At 37.5% G+C, this 17,793-nt stretch overlaps 1 protein-coding gene across 4 annotated transcripts in view; it reads right to left on the bottom strand.

Annotated features, from left to right (window-relative positions):
• Nucleotides 1-17,793, bottom strand: part of ADGRB3 (adhesion G protein-coupled receptor B3) — a 711,244-nt gene that overhangs the window by 349,208 nt on the left and 344,243 nt on the right. For all 4 annotated transcript variants that reach the window (XM_078055165.1, XM_078055166.1, XM_078055167.1 and 1 more), the window contains one exon: nt 8,733-8,927. In XM_078055165.1, coding sequence (XP_077911291.1) covers nt 8,733-8,927 — 195 coding nt within the window. The remainder of the gene's footprint in view (nt 1-8,732; nt 8,928-17,793) is intronic.

Consider the following 17,793-nt stretch of genomic DNA (forward strand, 5'->3'; position numbering starts at 1 on the left):
ACTGAGCCACCTAGGCACCCCTACGACAAGTTTTAAAAAACAGAGAGAAAGCTGGTATAGCTGGCGTGGTCTTAAAACAGGAGGAGGGATGTGGGAGAGGAGGGAGGCTATGAACACAGGATGTAGATGATAGAGGTCAGAAAAAGTGGGGCCTTGATCCCAGGCTGTAGTTCTATGACATGACTTTCACTAGAGATAAAAGATCTGCCTTTGGCTGCTGAGTGGAAGACAAAGTGCAGAGGAGTGACAGGGAAAACAAGGAGGTCAGAAAGGAGTCTGTCTTGCTTACTGAGGCCGGAGATGATGCTAGCTTGGTTTAGGGAAACAATATGATGTGGTGACAGACGGCACAGGAGGGAGAGTACAGCATCAAAGATCAGTCTTTGGCTCCCAGTTCAGGCAGTTTAGAATGATGACGCAGTCAGCCATGCTAAATACCAAAGAAGAAATAGCAGTGTTGCAAAAGAAGATAGTTTCATCTTGTTCAGTTTGAGTATGAAGAGTCTATAATATATCTAAGAGAAGAGGCCCATCGGGCTGTTTTAACTACAAGTTGGAAGCTTAAAAGGTAAATACTTGTGAGTCATTAGTTCTAGTTGAAAACTGGAGACTTTGGGGGGAAAAAAAAAGATAACTAGGAATAGAGTTGAATGGGATGAAGTCAAGGTTAAAGCACTGGTGACAGACTAGATAGGAAGAGGAATAAGTAAGAGAGATGGGAGATAAGAAGGTAGGAAGAGAAGCAGGATTTAAAGGTGATAGAATAAAATAAATTCAGACAGAAGACACTCCACTGGGGAGATTAATCTAGAGGAGACAGACTAAGCATTTAACAAGGGTAAAAATCCAGAGAGGGTTCAAAGCGTAGTTCGGTACATCTCATGTATTTTTTCAGCCTCTATGCACTTGGCCAATGACACATGCATGTGGGAGATACAAAACCATGAGTACACCCAGATTATAGACAAAGACATGGATAACATATGTCCAACTTCCTCTGACCTGGATGAGTCTACTTCTTAGTCTTCTATTCCAAAAAACATACATAAGTGAAATTGAGAAACTTTATTATACAAATAATCTTGGGTTTTTCCTAACGTACTTTTTAAAAAACTAACCACCCCTAAAGAGTACTTGAACTTATTTTTTTTTTTATAACAGGTGAATAGACAAAATAACTCATAACTAATTAGGACAAAGAGTCATGACACTGTGGTTTAAATCTTTTATCTAGAATATCTACCCAAGCAGCACATCAAGTAGCCATTGACAAAGAGAAACTATCAAGGTTCAGGAAGGCAGGAAACTATAATCCAGGCTGCCCCCTGGCAGGTTCTGTGACCAAGATATATAGGGAATATGAGACAAGAAACTGAGCCACTGGAAAACCAGGGGATGAGCTCCGGGCCAAAAGGATTAGGGTGTCAAGGTCAATAGGTCAGTAGTGGGATCCACAGCAGGTTGGACGACCTGACCTGCCAAGCTGTGGTCAGAAGGCTCCTCCTGCCAGCAGAGCTGGACTACTGAGCTTGACCACTGTGATCTGCCAGATCTGGAGGAATAGAAGAGCATATTACTGAAGCAGATAGCCCCTACTGTTCACTGGGTTAGAGCAAAAAAAAAAAAAAAAAAAAAAAAAAGGAAAGAAAGCCAGAATCTTAAAGGATATCTTTGTTTTTTTTTTTTTTCAATCACAAATCTCACAGAAACTCTGACTCATTTTGAGAATGACATCAGAACATCATTCCGGGAACACTGGCTGTCTTTCACACTAATCTCATTGCTCTGCCATAATGTAAGACAGTTTGACCTGTGGAGTTTCTGAATAGCTTGGATGGGCAATTTTTTACTCAATGCCACCGGTCTCTTCAGGCTAAGTTCAGGACCAAGGGCTCCAGCAGGAGGCAGCAGAGAGGGTGTGCTTTGAGGTACAGTGGATGGGGGAGGCCAAGTGAAAAAAAAGAAGCCATCTGACATTCAGTGCCTTCAGGCATGAGACTGGCACTACTCGAGGGTCCTTGTTTAAAAGGGGAAGGTGAAAAAGTTAGTTATACTAATATGATTAAATATGCTAAGGATTATTAACCAGAGGTAGCCTGACAGAGCAGGCCAAATTATACAAACAGAACTCAGTGTGGCACAATCATCCTCAAATCCAGACAGGGGCTGCTTCTTAAGCAAGGAATGCTATAACCATCTATTCCCAAAGTTTGGGCAGGCCTGGCTGATACATCAAAGGGCCAGCAGGTGCAAGAAGCATGCACACATCCCAAGTTTACCCCTGGCAACATTAAGGCAGCGGCCGTAGTAGGTCCTGTCCTGGTGTAAGATGCCTGGCACATGCCTCTTTGCTAAAAGGCAATTCTCACAGTCCTTCAAGATTCCCCATCATGGGCTGATTGTGTCCGCTCCAGATCTGAATGTTGAAGCCCTACCCGCCCGCCCCCCCCAGCCAAAGTACCTCAGAATGTGTCTATATTTGGAGACAGAACATTTCAAGAGTTAATTAAGTTATAATGAGGCTGTTAGGGTGGAGCCTAAGGCAAACTGATGAGAGTCCTTGTAAGAGGAGGAAATCAGGACACACAGAGATATGAGGAGCATGCACACAGAGATATGAGGAGCATGCACGCACAGATAAAAACGCTCTGTGAGGACACAGTGAGAAGGCAGCCAGATGCAAGCTAAGGAGAGAGGCCTTGGGAGAAACCAAACCTGCCGACCTCTTGATCTTGGACTTCCATCTCCAGGACTATGAGAAAATAAAGTTCTATTGCTTAAGCCACCCACTCTGTGGTATTTGTTGTGGCAGCTCTAGCAAACCAATGCATTCCCCAACAATTTTTTAAAAGAAAAATCTTCGAGGGGCGCTGGGTGGCTCAGTCTTTTAAGCATCCCACTCTTGATTTCAGCCCAGGTCCTGATCTCAGGGTCATGAGATCGAGCCCCGAGTTGGGCTCTGCACTCAGTGGGGAGTCGGCTTGAGATTCTCTTTCCCTCTGCCCCTCCCCCTGCTCATATACTCTCTCTTTCTCTAAAATAAATAATCTTTAAAAATAAATAAATAAAAGGAAAACCTTCGATAATAAGTGGAATCACAATAGAAAACTACCTGTATATTTTGCTAGTGCAAATCTCAGTATTTTCTTGACTCTAAAGGAAATAATGAATAATTCTGAAAGGGACAAAACTATCAGAGGTTTTATTGTATTTTTTTAAACCCAATTTAAAATTGGGTTTATTTTATTTATTTACACATACATGGCATTTACCAGTCTATAGGCAGTACTACACACATTCTTAGCCTCCTTTCCTCTTCCTACCTGATTGTTGCACATACTTTGCACTCTCCTGTGCAGACTGTGAGTTTACCTCAGCCAGCAGCCATCTTCTAAAGTTTGTTCTTGGTAGGATTTAATCATGTTGATTTGGGAAGCAAGATTTATTGCTTAATATCTCATCCATTTAAGGAAATCATTTGGCGCTAAATTTCTTATTTTCACCTTTATAATAAAGGTGAGGTTTAAATACTACCTAGAAAGAGCTGTTGTTGTACAGGGCTCTCTCTGCCACAGAGAAACCATAGGAAATCCTCCCAGGCTGCTAAGCATTGAAAATAGGAGCCGTTTATGACTTGGGGTGATTGCCAGCTGAGAGTTGTGGTCCTGTTCACAACTTGGTTCCCACTGAGCTAGAAATCCTGGTTATTGATGTAAGCCATTCTCTACATCCACTTGCTCTCTATCTTTAAAATGGCCTTGCAATGTTGACCTTAAGGACTAATGCTTCTTTTTGGACTCCTATTTTCCTTGACACATTCTCTACCCTTCTCTGTAATAAGTGATTAAAAAAAAAGAAGTGCCCATACTTCCCTAGATGGTGCCCTGAGGAACATCTGACCTTCCTCTCTTTGTAGGAGAGATACCAAAGTATATATGTGCATTGGCACATTGGTCATTCATGGACATGTGCAGAATGGAAAACATCTGAATCACCCAATGCACATGTACCCAGATGAGGCCAAACACGGCAAAGCTCTTTTTGTTTCAGTTCATATACTGTAAACAAGTTCCTTTTCATGGCCATTTTAATGCCCAGGTTGTTTTTTGTTTGTTTTTTTCCCTTTATTGTGTGTGCTTTTTATTGGTGATTTCACTGTTTAAAATGTCCCACAGCACAGTGCTAAAGGACTATCAAGCATTCTTTAACTCAAAAAGACTGTCATGTGCCTTAGAGAGAAAACATATGTATTAGGAAAACTTTTTCTGGCATGAGTTATAGTGTCTTGGCCGTGAGTTCAATGTTAATGTTTAACCATATATCTTAAAAACAATGTCTTTTAACAGTAACACACATAAAACAAGGTCATATATTAATTGGTTCATGAAAATGGTATGAACAGATTCTCAAAGGAACCTCATCCTGTATTTTCCCTAGGAATAAATGGTTCAGTATTCATTCATTTAGTGTTTGCTGCAACTTTACATAATATAACTACCATGAATAATGAGAATAGACCATACTACTATGTCTTCTTTATTTATTTAGATATGAAGAAATGAGATATAGAAATATTAAGTAATGTGTTTGAAGACACCAAGATAGTTATTAGACAAGATGGAATTTCAACTTGCATGTGTCTGATTTAATTCTGTCAAGTCTTAAAGTTTTAGTGTGTGTGTTGCAAATTCAATCTTCTATTGATAGAATGAGTCTCACTATAAATTTTCCCAGGGGTGAAAAAAAGGTAAATGGATGCGTTTTCCTCTCTTTCCCTTTCTCTCTCTAAATTGGATGTTCAGAGTTTTATGTGTGTGTGTGTGTGTGTGTGTGTGTGTGTGAACAATGTAAATTTCCCCCAAATTACTATGTTATTCATATTCATTTATTAATTACTTCAACAAATATTGTAGTGTCTACTATGCTTCAAGACATAATCATCTCTCAACAAGTTTAAAATTAATTGCTGAAAACAGACCTAGAAACAAATAATTGGAATATTATGAGAGATGTTACAATGTTATGTAAGAAATATGCTAGAAGTAGAGATATTTACAAGGTTTCAAAAGGCCAGACAATTAGGAAAAATTTGAATTCTGCTTGGGATTTGATGAGAAGACTTTTGAGTAGAAGGGATTTTTGAGCTGGATCTGGAAGGAACTTGCATCAGATTGGAAACAGGAAGGATAAACTACATAGAGAACTAATAGAAAGAAACTTATAGAGATATGACAAAGCCCCAGGGTTTGGAAAAGGATGTATCAGAAGGGAAAAGACTTTTGGAATATCTTTTCTACAGTTTCCAAAAATAAAACTATTACTATGCTTTATCATTCCAAGACACACAACTACACTTTATTTTCTCCCCAACTTTAATAGGTTGTAGCTATTCTAGCTCACTTTCATCAATGCATCAAATCAACCTTTTAGTGAATCCAGCATTAGTAGGCATTTTAACTAAAATGCATTGCACATAACTACATTGAAAAGAATGCATTCTTTTTAAACCATTTTGCTTAATCTTTCTTTGTTCACTTCCCAGTTTAAAAAAAAAGAATGAAAAAATCTTAGTGGTACCTATGTAATTATTAATTTTGTTGTTAAGATTCTATGTTAAATCTTGTTTGAGAACGAGGGTGTCCTGGAGGTTGGCTGGGATGCAAAGATGGATCAGGAAAATGTCTTCTTTTTCAAGATTTACTAATGAGTGATAATAATACGAGATATAAAGAGATGCAGGAGAGAAAGTGCTATTAGAATTGAGAGGCCCAGGGTACCAAGAAATTACCTTTGAAGACTGGGAGGGACCAAGCCAGTATAAGAGCACAGAGGAGGCAAAGACCAAGAGCTAAGAACATACAGTGTATTCAAGAAGCAGGAAGTGGTGGGGTGCTTATGTGGTTCAGTGGATTAAGTGTGTAATTCTTGGTTTTGGCTCAGGCCATGATCTCATGGGTTGTGGGATCAAGCCCCATGTCGGGCTCTGTGCTCAGCAGAGAATCTGCTTGAAAGATTCTCTCCCTCTGCCCCTCCCCTTACTCTAAAATAAATAAATTAATTAAAAAAAAGAAAAGAAGCAGTAAGTAATTCATTTGACACAAGTCTGTGAAGAGGAGGACTAACATGCATTTGGCTGTAAAGGTAGGTAACCTACATACTGTGGAGTGTACTAGAAGACAACATAAAGACTTTGGGCTGTCATTCAGGGGGCTTGGAGCTCCAGTGAAGGTTTCTGATCTAAGAAGTGACATAATCAGAGCTGTCCTAAGATAAGTAATAGGACTATGATGTACAAGATGAAAGAGATTTAGGTAAAGATCTGAGGGAGGATTAAAGGAAAGAGGCCATGGAAATAATGTAGGCTGAGGCAATTAAAGGCTAAATTAGGATAACAGCAGTGGGAAAAGAGAGGAAAGAATGGATAGAAAAGATACTGTGTAGGCATAGACTATAAAAAAGGAAAAGAAGGAAAAGTCAAGATAACATTATAATTCCAGCCTAAGGACCCCTAGAGTTCTACAAAGGGAAGTACATTATGCAAGAAAATTTGCAATTCAAGATAAGCTTAGTTTATCCCCATATTAATCCTGACGTGCTAGCCAATCAGAAATGCCCAGAGCCCTTGGAAATAGAGGAATGAATTTTAAGTAAGGTACAGGCAATGTTGAGTAAGGTTACAAACCAGAGTTTATAATCAAGTAAAGATGATAAATATATATAAAATGTTTCTATAAAGTGGTGGAAAGTAGAATAAAAGAGGTGCAAAGTTGTCTGGGATTTCAGAAAAGAGAAAGATCATTTTTAGATGGAGTTTGGGGCTTGCTGGCCTGGCATTCAGAAAGTCTTGCTAGGTCCAGGCTGAAGATTTTGACAGACAGAGATGGAAGAAGGAATTCCAAAAGAGGAGGGCATTCCAGGGGCCTGAAAAGATACCAGTAAAGACAATGAAATAGAAAAAAATCGCTCTTACTTGTGAAGGGATGACTAGGACACCAACATGCTGAGAATTTTGTGTAGTGTGGAGGATTAATAAGAGAGTGGGATGGAAATTTCTGACTATGTCAAAATGACAACAAAATAATCAGCCAAACTGCTCTATTTAAGTCAAACCAGCTAATGTCCTCATGACTAAGCCTTTGGTTAAACTAATTGTTCATTGAGTCAATGCACTCTAATGAGTAACTCAATCAAAATATGTTCCCAGTATAACCTGGTAATCTTAATTTCTTCAGTTTCAGCATCTAAAAATCTTAAAGCTCTACACTCTTGAGGGTTAAAGGAGGTCCTAGAGATTATGTAGTTCATCATTCTACCTGATGTTTCAACTGTGAACATAAGTATCTAAGGTTTTTTTGAAATTACAACTTGTATTTTGCATCAGGGACTTAAGATGTTATTTTTTAATGTAAATTCTAATGGACAGAAGTATTTCAGAACTACGAGGAAAATATCGGCTTGGCTTACTTTATCAAGTTTTTAAAACTGGAAAACCGTTTCATTCTTTGTAAAAAAGAATTCTTGAAATGCTTAAATGACAGTAATCTTCCATCCTACATATTTTTACAATTAAAACTGTATTCTTGGACACCGGTGATATAATATAAAATGCAGCACCAATAATTCTCATTTCAATTACTTTCAGCAGTATATGCATATAATTTAAGTAACATATGTACCTCTATACAAATCAGGGCATCAATATTATTTATGAACGATTCCATGATTTCAAAAAGTCTTCTTTTCCTCTTTCCCTCAATAGCTGATTAAAACAAAACAAAGCAAAACAAAACAAAACAAAACAAAACCCCTCTGCATTCTCCAAGTGAAATGCAAATAAAACTCCCAAATGAAGAGTAGGCTGAAAGAAAACTACCTGATCTGGGAGTTTTGCCAAAACCTTATTTTAATGAACTTTATGGGGAGATACAGGAAGAGCATTATGCTGGAAGTGCAGAAATCAACTCAGCATTCTTGGCAGGAGTACATTTTAGCTTACAGCACAAAAGGAGGTAATCTGAAATGCAAGCAGGAGTTGCATTAAATGTGCTTTGTTTGCCATGCAACAAGCTTTGCTTTAATGGCAAAGGCAATACTGAAATTGGGTGAGTACTTAAACTTTAGTATAGAAATAAACAATGTTGCTCTAGAAGTCTTCCATGACAAGAAAAACATACTGTGAGGAGTTATTGAATTTCTTTTTTTCCTATCCAGAACAATTCTCTATTTGCCTAATATTTTCAGGCAATGGTTCCACAAAATTAAATATGGCCTTCCCCCTTCTGATAGCAAAACCCCAACAAAACTTAAACTATATCTTCTTTGCATGTTATAGTTAATGTGCTTTCATTATGCTTAATGTACTTTTAATAGCCTCTTATGGCAAGATGGTGATATTAAATGTGGGAATAAAATATCCATAATACAACCTTGAATTTGCTATAGTTCCTTTTATCTGAGGGCTCAAAACACTTTACACACATTCTCATTCAGTATCTCCTTGAGGTGTGTTATGTGCATTTTATGGTTGAGGACACTGAGGTGTACAATGACTAAGGGAATTGAGGTCATTTCCAGAGCTCACACTAAGCACAACCTGAATATGTCCCTGCAGGAATAAGTACTCTCTCCCTCCAGGCCAGAATGCCTCCAGATGGCTGCTGCACTGGCTTCTCAGGGCCAAAACCCGAATGCATCTTAACTAGTCTTTTCATTCAGGGGATTATCTCTCTTACCTGGACACCATCAGATGCAGGGATGTAACTTGCCCTTTTAAACGTGTCTGTCACATTTCTGAGAATTTCCACAGACATCAGAAGATCACCTGCATAGAAATTTTTCCTCTGAGTTAAATCCAACAGTGTCTTGGTCACCTGGGACATTCCATCACCTGCCAACATTCGTTGCCCCTTAGCAAGGTGTTCTTTGATCTGTGATGGTCAAAAGAACAGAACAAACATCAGAATCTTCATTACTATTAATCTACATATTTTCATCAAACAAATTTATTTGTTTGCAGAGTCAACTCTAAAGTAGCATTACAAAACTGTAAATTTTGTGTATCTGACACTCAGATGGATAAACGTCCAGTATGCAAAAACTAATGAGTGTATACACTTTGGCAGCCATGACAGACTTACCTTTTCTAGTACTCAGAACACAAAATTGAACACACTGGGAAAAGTGTGTACTAATTTGGGTTTTTAATTGAAGTAAAAATAAAAAAATACTTTTGCAGGTGATAAACAAGTGAGATGATTCAGCAAGATGTGATCAGAGACCGGAGATTATAAACATTTCAAAATATCCATTTTTCTAACTTCCAGGAAAGATGGTGGAGTAGGAGGACCCTAAGCTCACCTTGTCACTTGAATACAACTAGCTAACACCCACATCAATGTAAAGAGCCAAGAAAATGACCCAAAGACTGGCAGAACAAACTCTCCACAGCTAAATGTAGAGAAGAGGCCACATTAAAGAGGATAGGAAGGGTGGAGATGCAGGTGGGAGGGTGGGGGGAGCTGCAGTCAAAGAAGGGAGGGAGAAACAGACTGTCACACCAGAGAGCACACACAGGGAAGATGAATCCCCATAATATTTGGTTTTGAAAACCAGAGGAGCCAAATTTTGTGAGTTCTTACCATCAGCAGCCTTAAAACCTGGAACTTTAAATAAGCAGGAGAGACAGGAGGGTGAGAGGAAACTGAGTTCCTGCCCTTAAAGAGATAACTCAACAAACAGCCCCATGGAGATACAGCATAGAAGTAGCAGTCTGAAAAATGCCTGGGATACATGGGAGGGAGAAAAATTTGTATACTAATCTCAGAGCTCGTGCTGGAGGGGTAGGGATAACTGGAAGACTTCTCCAGGAACAAAGGAGCTGAAAGGCTCCATTTCCCTCCCCTGCCCCACCTAAATATACACCTACCTTCAGGAAACAGCTCCAGGACAATACTCATTACCCAACTTGCTAACAGCACACCACAGCCATGCATTCTCCTCCAGCCAGGCCTTCACTCCAGGTCCCCTCCCATAGCAGAACCACAGAAACCTTGCTGACACAAGGCATTCCACCTACACACTTCTGTAGATGCACCCTGTCCAACCCAGCCTGCCTTGGTCCCCAGCAGCTGCAGGTTCCCTCCCACCAGCATGAAACTTGCTGGCACCACATGCCCTGCACCCACATTCTCCTGCAGCTCAGTGCTGCTGCATCTCTGGCAAGTGCTTGGTCTGAATCAACTTAAGCCCAAGGTGGCCCCAGCCTGGCCCACTATCAACACAGGACCAAACCCTGCCCACAACAGGTAAGAGAACCATTGCAGATGATGGGACTGAGGCAAAAGTGGTTCAGCCACAACAGCAGGGCACACACAACACACATAGGAGATGCCCCTGAAGCTCCAGATTCTAGTGAACAGAAGACACTGCACTGCAGGCACTATAGGACCTCTTCTACATAAGGCCACTACTTTCAAGAGGAGAAGTAGTTAACTTTCTAAACACATAGAAACAGACACAGAGAGTTAGATAAAATGAGACAGAGGAATATGTCCCAAAAAAAGCAACAGGACAAAATCAAAGCAAGAGACTTAAATGAAATGGAGATAAGTAATATGCTTATAGAGAATTTAAAGTAATGGTCATAAAGATACTCTTGAGACTTGAGAAAAAGAGTGGCGAATCTTAGTGAGACACATAACAAAGAAATAGAAAACAGAAAAAAGAACCAATTCTTGATGAAGAACTCAGTAAATGAAATAAAAAGATGGAATAAATAGTAGACTAGAGGAAGCAGAAGAATGGATCAGTGACCTGCAGGAGAGAGTAATGGAAAGCAATCAGGCTGAAGAGGAAAGAGAAAAAATTGATAAAAAATGAAAATAGGCTTAGGGATTTCAGCAACATCATCAAACATAATAATGTTCACATTATAGGGATTCCAGGAGGAAAAAAGGGAGAGAAAAAGGGAACAGAAAATTTATTTGAAGAAATAATAGCTGAAAACTTCCCATATCTGGGGAAGGAAACAGAAATCTAGATCCAGGAGGCACAGAGAGCCCCCAACAAAATCAACTCAAGGAAGTCCACACCAAGACACAGTAATTAAAAGGGCAATTTAGAGAGGCAAAAAAGAGGGCAAAAAAGGGCAAAAAAGAGAGAATTTTAAAAGTAGCAAGAGAAAAGAAAAGTTACATACAAGGGAAACACCATTAGGCTATAAGCTGACTTTTCAGCAGAATGTTTGCCAGCCAGAAGGGAATGGAATGATATAATCAGTGCTGAAAGAAAAAACAAAACAAAACAAACAAACAAAAAACAGCAGCCAAGAATACACTATTCAGCAAAGCTATGATTCAGAATAGAAGAAGAGATAAAGGGTTTCCCAGACAAACAAAAGCTAAAGGAATTTATGACCATGAAACCAGCCCTACAAGTAATGTTAAAGGGGACTCTGAGTGAAAAGGAAAGACCATAAGCAAGAATAAGAAAAGTAGGAAACAGAAAAGCAGTAAAAATAAGTATATCTATAAAAACCATTCAAGGGATTCACAAAATAAAAGGATGTAAAGTTGATATCATTTACCTAAAATGTGGAAGGGAGAGAAGTAAAGAATGGTTCACTTAAGTTCACTTAATTTAACTTCAGTTCACTTAATAGAGATTGATATATGCAGAAGATGTTATATACAAACCTTACGGTAACCACAAATTAAAAACCAGTAATAGATATACAAAAAAGAAAGAGAGAAAGGAACCCAAGTATATCACTGAAGAAAGCCATCAAAGTGTAAAAGAAGAGAGCAAGAGAAGAAAGGAACAGAGAAGAACTAAAACAACAACCATAAAACAAGTAAGAAAAGGGCAATAAGTACATATCTGTCAATAATCACTTTGAATGCAAATGGACTAAACACTCCAATCAAAAGACACAGGGTGATGGAATGGATAAAAAAGCAAGACCCATCTATATGCTGCTGATAAGAGACTCATTTCAGACCTAAACACACATGCAGATTGAATGTGAAGGAATGGAAAAACATTTTTCATGTGAATGGCAGTGAAAAGAAAGCCAGGTAGCAATACTTATATCAGACAAAATAGACTTTAAAACAAAGACTGTAACAAGAGACAAAGAAGAACACTATATAATTATAAAGGGAACAATCCAACAAGAAGATATAACAAATTGTAAATATTGTGCACTCATCATGGAAACACCCAAATACATAAAGCAGCTAAAAACACATAAAGGAAGTAATTGATAGTAATATAATAAAAGTAGGGGACTTTAACACCCTCTTACATCAGTGGGCAGATCATCCAAACAGAAAACCAACAAGCAAACAATGGCTTTGAATCACACATTGGCCTGATCTTTCTAACATATACTCAGAAAATTCCATCCTAAAACAGCAGAATATACATTCTTTTCTAGTACACATGAAACATTCTCCAAAAGAGATCACATATTGGACCACAAAACAAATCTCAACAAATTCAAAAAGATTGAAATTGAAGTCATACCATGTATCTTTTCTGACCGCAACACTATGAAACTAGAAACTAGAAATCAACCACAAGAAAAAATCTGGAAAGAACACAAATACATGGAGGTTAAATAACATGCTACTCAACAATGAATGGGTCAACCAAGAAACCAAAGAGGAAATAAAAAATAGATGGAGACAAATGAAAATGAAAACAAAATGGTCCAAAGTCTTTGGGATACAGCAAAAGCTGTTCTAAAAGGGACGTTTAGAGCAATACAGGTGTACCTCAAGAAGCAAGAAAAATCTCAAATACACAACCTAATCTTACACCTAAGGGAACTAGAAAAAGAAAAACAAACAGAACCCGGTAAGTTCTGAAATCAATGAAACAGAAACTAAAAAACAAACAAACAAACAAACAAAAAACCCAATAGAACAGATCAATGAAACCAGGAGCTGGTTCTTGAAAAGATCAACAAAACTGATAAACTTTTAGCCAGACTCACAAAAAAAGGCAGGAGGAAGGAGAGGACTTAAATGAACAAAAACAGAAATGAAAGAGAAGACATAAAAAAATGACACCATAGAAATACAAAGGATTATAAAAGAATATTATAAAAACTATATGTCAAAAACCAGACAAGCTAGAAGAAATAGATAAATTAATAGAATAATATAAACTCCCAAAACTGAATCAGAAAGAAATAGAAAATTTGAACAGACCAATTACCAGCAATGAAATTGAAAAAGAAAACAAACAAACAAACAAAAAAAAACCACCTCCCAACGAACAAAAGTCCAGGACCAGATGACTTCACAGGTGAATGCTACCAAGCATTTAAGGAAGAGTTAATACCTATTCTTCTCAAACTATTCCAAAAAATGGAAAAGGAAGGAAAACTTCCAAATTCACTCTATGAGGCCAGGATTAGTCTGATACCAAAACCAAATAAAGACGCTACAAAAAAAGAGAAGTACAGGTGAATATCTCTGATGAACATAGATGCAAAAATCCTCAACAAAACATTAGCTAACCAAATCCAACAATACACTGAAAATAATCAAGTGGGATTTATTCCAGAGATGCATGCATGATTCAATATTCACAAATCAATCAACAAGATACATCACATCAAAAGAGAAAGGATAAAAACCACACGATCATTTCAATGGATGCAGAAAAAGCATTTGACAAAGTATAACATTCAGTCATAATAAAAAACCCTCAACAACACAGGTTGAAGGGAACATACCTCAACATAATAAAGGCCATATTTGAAAAACCCACAGCTAACATCACATTCAATAGTGAAAAATGGAGAGATTTTCCTCTAAGGTCAGGAACAAAACAAGGATGTCCACTCTCACTACTTTTATTCAACGTAATACTGGAAGTCTTAGCCACAGCAATCAGACAACACAAAAGAAAAAAAAAAAAGGCATCCAAATTGGTAAGAAAGAAGTAAAACTTTCACTATTTGTAGATGACATGACATTGTGAATAGAAGACCCTAAAGACTCCACCAAAAAGCTACTAAAACTGATAAATTAATTCAGTGAGGTCATGGGAAATCCACTGAATTTCTATACACTAATAATGTAGTAGTAGAAAGAGAAATTAAGAAAACAATCCTATTTATAATTGCACCCAAAATAACAAAATATCTAGAAATAAACTGAACCAAGGAGGTGAAAGACCTGTACTCTGAAAACCATAAAATGCTGATGAAAGAGATTAAAGATGACACAAATGGAAAGATATTCCATGGTCATGGATTGGAAGAACAAATATTGTTAAAATACCCATACTATCCAAAGCAATCTACAGATTTAATGCAACCCCTATCAACATACCAACAGCATTTTTTCAGAGACTAGAATGAATAATCCTAAAATTTATATGGAACCACATAAGAAAGCCAAAGCAATCTTGAAAAAGAAGAACAAAACCAGAGGTATCACAATTCCAGATTTCAAGATATATTAGAAAGCTATAGTAATCAAAACAGTTTGGTACTGGCACAAAAACAGACACATAGATCAATGGAACTGAATAGAGAGCCCAGAAATAAACCCATGATTATATGGTTAATTATTCTTCGACAAAGGAGGCAAGAATATGCACTGAGGAAAAGACAGCCTCTTCAACAAATGGTGTTGGGGAAACTGGGCAACTACATGCAAAAGAATGAAACTGGGTATTTTCTTACATCAAGCACAAAAATAAAGTCAAAATGGATGAAAGACCTAAATGTGAGACCTGAAACCATAAGATCCTAGAAAAGACAAAGGCAGTAATTTCTCCGATGTCAGATGTAGCAGCTTTTTTCTAGATATGTCTCTTGAAACAAGGGAGACAAAAGCAAAAATAAATTATTGGGACTATACCAAAATAAAAAGCTTCTACACAGCATAGGAAACAAATCAACAAAACTAAAATACAACCTAGTGAATGGGAGAAGATATTTGCAAATGACATATCTGATAAAGGGTTAGTACCCAAACTATATAAAGAATTTACACAACTCAACAGCAAAAAAACAAATAATCCAATTAAAAATGGGCTGAAGACATGAACAGATATTAAAGACATAAAGATGGCCAGTAGACAAGAAAAGATGCCAACATCACTCATCATCAGGGAAATGCAAATCAAAACCACAATGAGATATCACCTCACATCTGTCAGAATGGCTAAAATCAAAAACACAAGAAACAACAAATGTTGGCGAGGATGTGGAGAAAGGGGCACAGATGCACTGTTGGTGGCAATGGCAATGCAAACAGGGCAGCCACTGTGGAAAACAGTTTGGAGTTTTCTCAAAAAATTTAAAATAGAAATACCCTGGGTGCCTGGCTGGCTGAGTTGGTTAAGCGTCTGACTCTTGGTTTCAGCTCAGGTCCTGATCTCAGGGTTCTGAGATTGAGCCCTGTGTTGGGCTCCACGCTCAGCATGGAGTCTGCTTGAGATTTTATTTCTCTCTCCCTGTTCCCCTCCCACTTGTGCTCTCTCTCTCAAAAATAATAATAATAATAAATCTTAAAATGTAATAAAATAAAGTAGAATACCCTATGATTCAGTAATTGCACTACTGGGTATTTACCCAAAGAATACGGAAACACTAATTCAAAAGGATATATTCATCTTTATGTTTTTGCAACATTATTTTCAATAGCCAAATTATGGAAGCATCCCAAGTGTCCATTGATAGATGAATGGATAAAGATGTGGTATGTTTATACAATGGAATATTACTTGCCATTAGCAGCAACATGGATGGATCTAGAGAGTATAATGCTAAATGAAATAAGGCAGTCAGAAATAGACAAATACTATATGATTTTACTTGTACATGGAATTTAAGGAACAAAATAAATAAATCAGAAAAGAGACAAACTGAAAAACAAACTCTTAGCTATAGAGAAAAAATTGATGGTTATCAGATGGGAGGTAGGTAGGGGATGGCTGAAATAGGTGAAGGGTATTGAGAGTACACTTATCATGATGAGCACTGAGCAATGCATAGAATTGTTGAATCACTATATTGTGCACCTGAAAGCAACATAACACTGTACATTAACTATACTGGAATTAAAACAAAAAAATATCCATTTTTACTTAATAAGCTGAGCTTAGTAATTTTTGCCTTCCCTTTTAAAACAAACACATCTTTATATAACAGAAAAAAAAGTTTTCATGAAAACATTTTAGCTTAAGAAAATATCTCTAAATTTTAGAGATGTACTATGACATGGTTGGAAGCTAGATTACATTAGCTTTATTTAAAAAATAAACAAACAATAACAATAAAACAAAAGAACCAAAAAAACTTGTCAGCGAGATCTTTAGCAGCATAATGAACAATTAAGATGCAAAGCTTATATTAGTTTGATGGCCAGAGAAAAATGCCACCAATTTTCGTATTTCCTTATCTCACAGTTCAAGGGAAGAACAGCATTTTACAATGTGGTATAACAGCAAGGTAAGAAAAGGTAAAGAGATAGCAATGATCCATTATATTTTTACTTGTTTACTAAAAGGTCAATCTTTATCATCCTACTGCTAAATTTCTGATAAAATTAAATTTTCAAAAGGGTATGAAATAACGAACAACTAACCCACCAGAAATTATTGAAATAGGAAGGTTAATGTATAATAACTGTAATTATCAATTTCCCATTAAGAAATGTGCTGACAAATCCCTTAAAGTATGCAATCAATCTGAACTAATCCAAAAGTTAGGCATTTAAAAAAAAAATGTTACAAATTATCTCGACACTTCAGATGATACTTTTCTTTAACCTCTAAAACTGTCTAATATATATTTTTTTTAATTTATTTATTTGACAGAGAGATAGAGAGCACAAGTAGGCAGAGCAGCAGGCAGAGGGAAAGGGAGAAGCAGGCTCTCCACTGAGCAGGGAGCCCGATGCGGGGCTCGATCCCAGGACCCTGGGATCATGACCTGAGCCGAAGGCAGCTGCTTAACCGACTGAGCCACCCAGGCGCCCCGAGTCTAAAAATATTTTGATAAAATAAATATCTTCAGACACATGCTCTATTTCCATTGTTAACGCTAAAAAAATAACACATTTAGACATTTTATTTCTCCCTATTTTCTTCTTTCATTACTCTCCCCGTCTCCCCTCAATGGCAGCCACTGACCATTGACTAAAGCCCGAAGGATTGGATAGCCTAATGATCTAACCCTTGCATATCTCTAAAATCTCAACGGACCTTGCTGTGGATTGACATTAATATATTTAACCATGATACAGACATAGCACTGGCCAATCAGAAAGGACACTGACCCTCAGAGTAAAAGGCAGCTGGTTTGCCAAGAAGATAATGTACTACCAAGTTGAACTCCAGTCCTGCTATTGATAACTATTGCAATTTTCTGTTCAGGTCATGTGTTCCATAACTTCATGTTTTTGCACTGGATATTTCACCCTCCTCCCTTACGTTAGCCCATGTTTATACACCACTCAGATTTATTCCTGGTTCTCCTAAATATCTAAACAGAGTTAATGGGTTCATTCCCTGTGCGCTCTTATCTTACACATACATCACGCTATCACACTGAATTATGTTTGCCTATATGTCTTTCTGAATCTTGAGGGCAGGTTCTGTGCCTTATTCACAGCCTTAGAATATAGTAGAGTGAAAGTTTGTTACAGTGTATTCAGTTATGATGTCCTAACTATACCTTTGTGATGTAATACAGTGGAAAGGGCTTTGGAGCCAGAGCTGCCTAGATTTTTATTTAAATGTTTCAACTTATTATTTATGTCATTGAAC

The sequence above is a fragment of the Halichoerus grypus genome, chromosome 9 (genome assembly GCF_964656455.1).
Source record: "Halichoerus grypus chromosome 9, mHalGry1.hap1.1, whole genome shotgun sequence".
In the NCBI taxonomy this organism is placed as follows: domain Eukaryota; kingdom Metazoa; phylum Chordata; class Mammalia; order Carnivora; family Phocidae; genus Halichoerus; species Halichoerus grypus.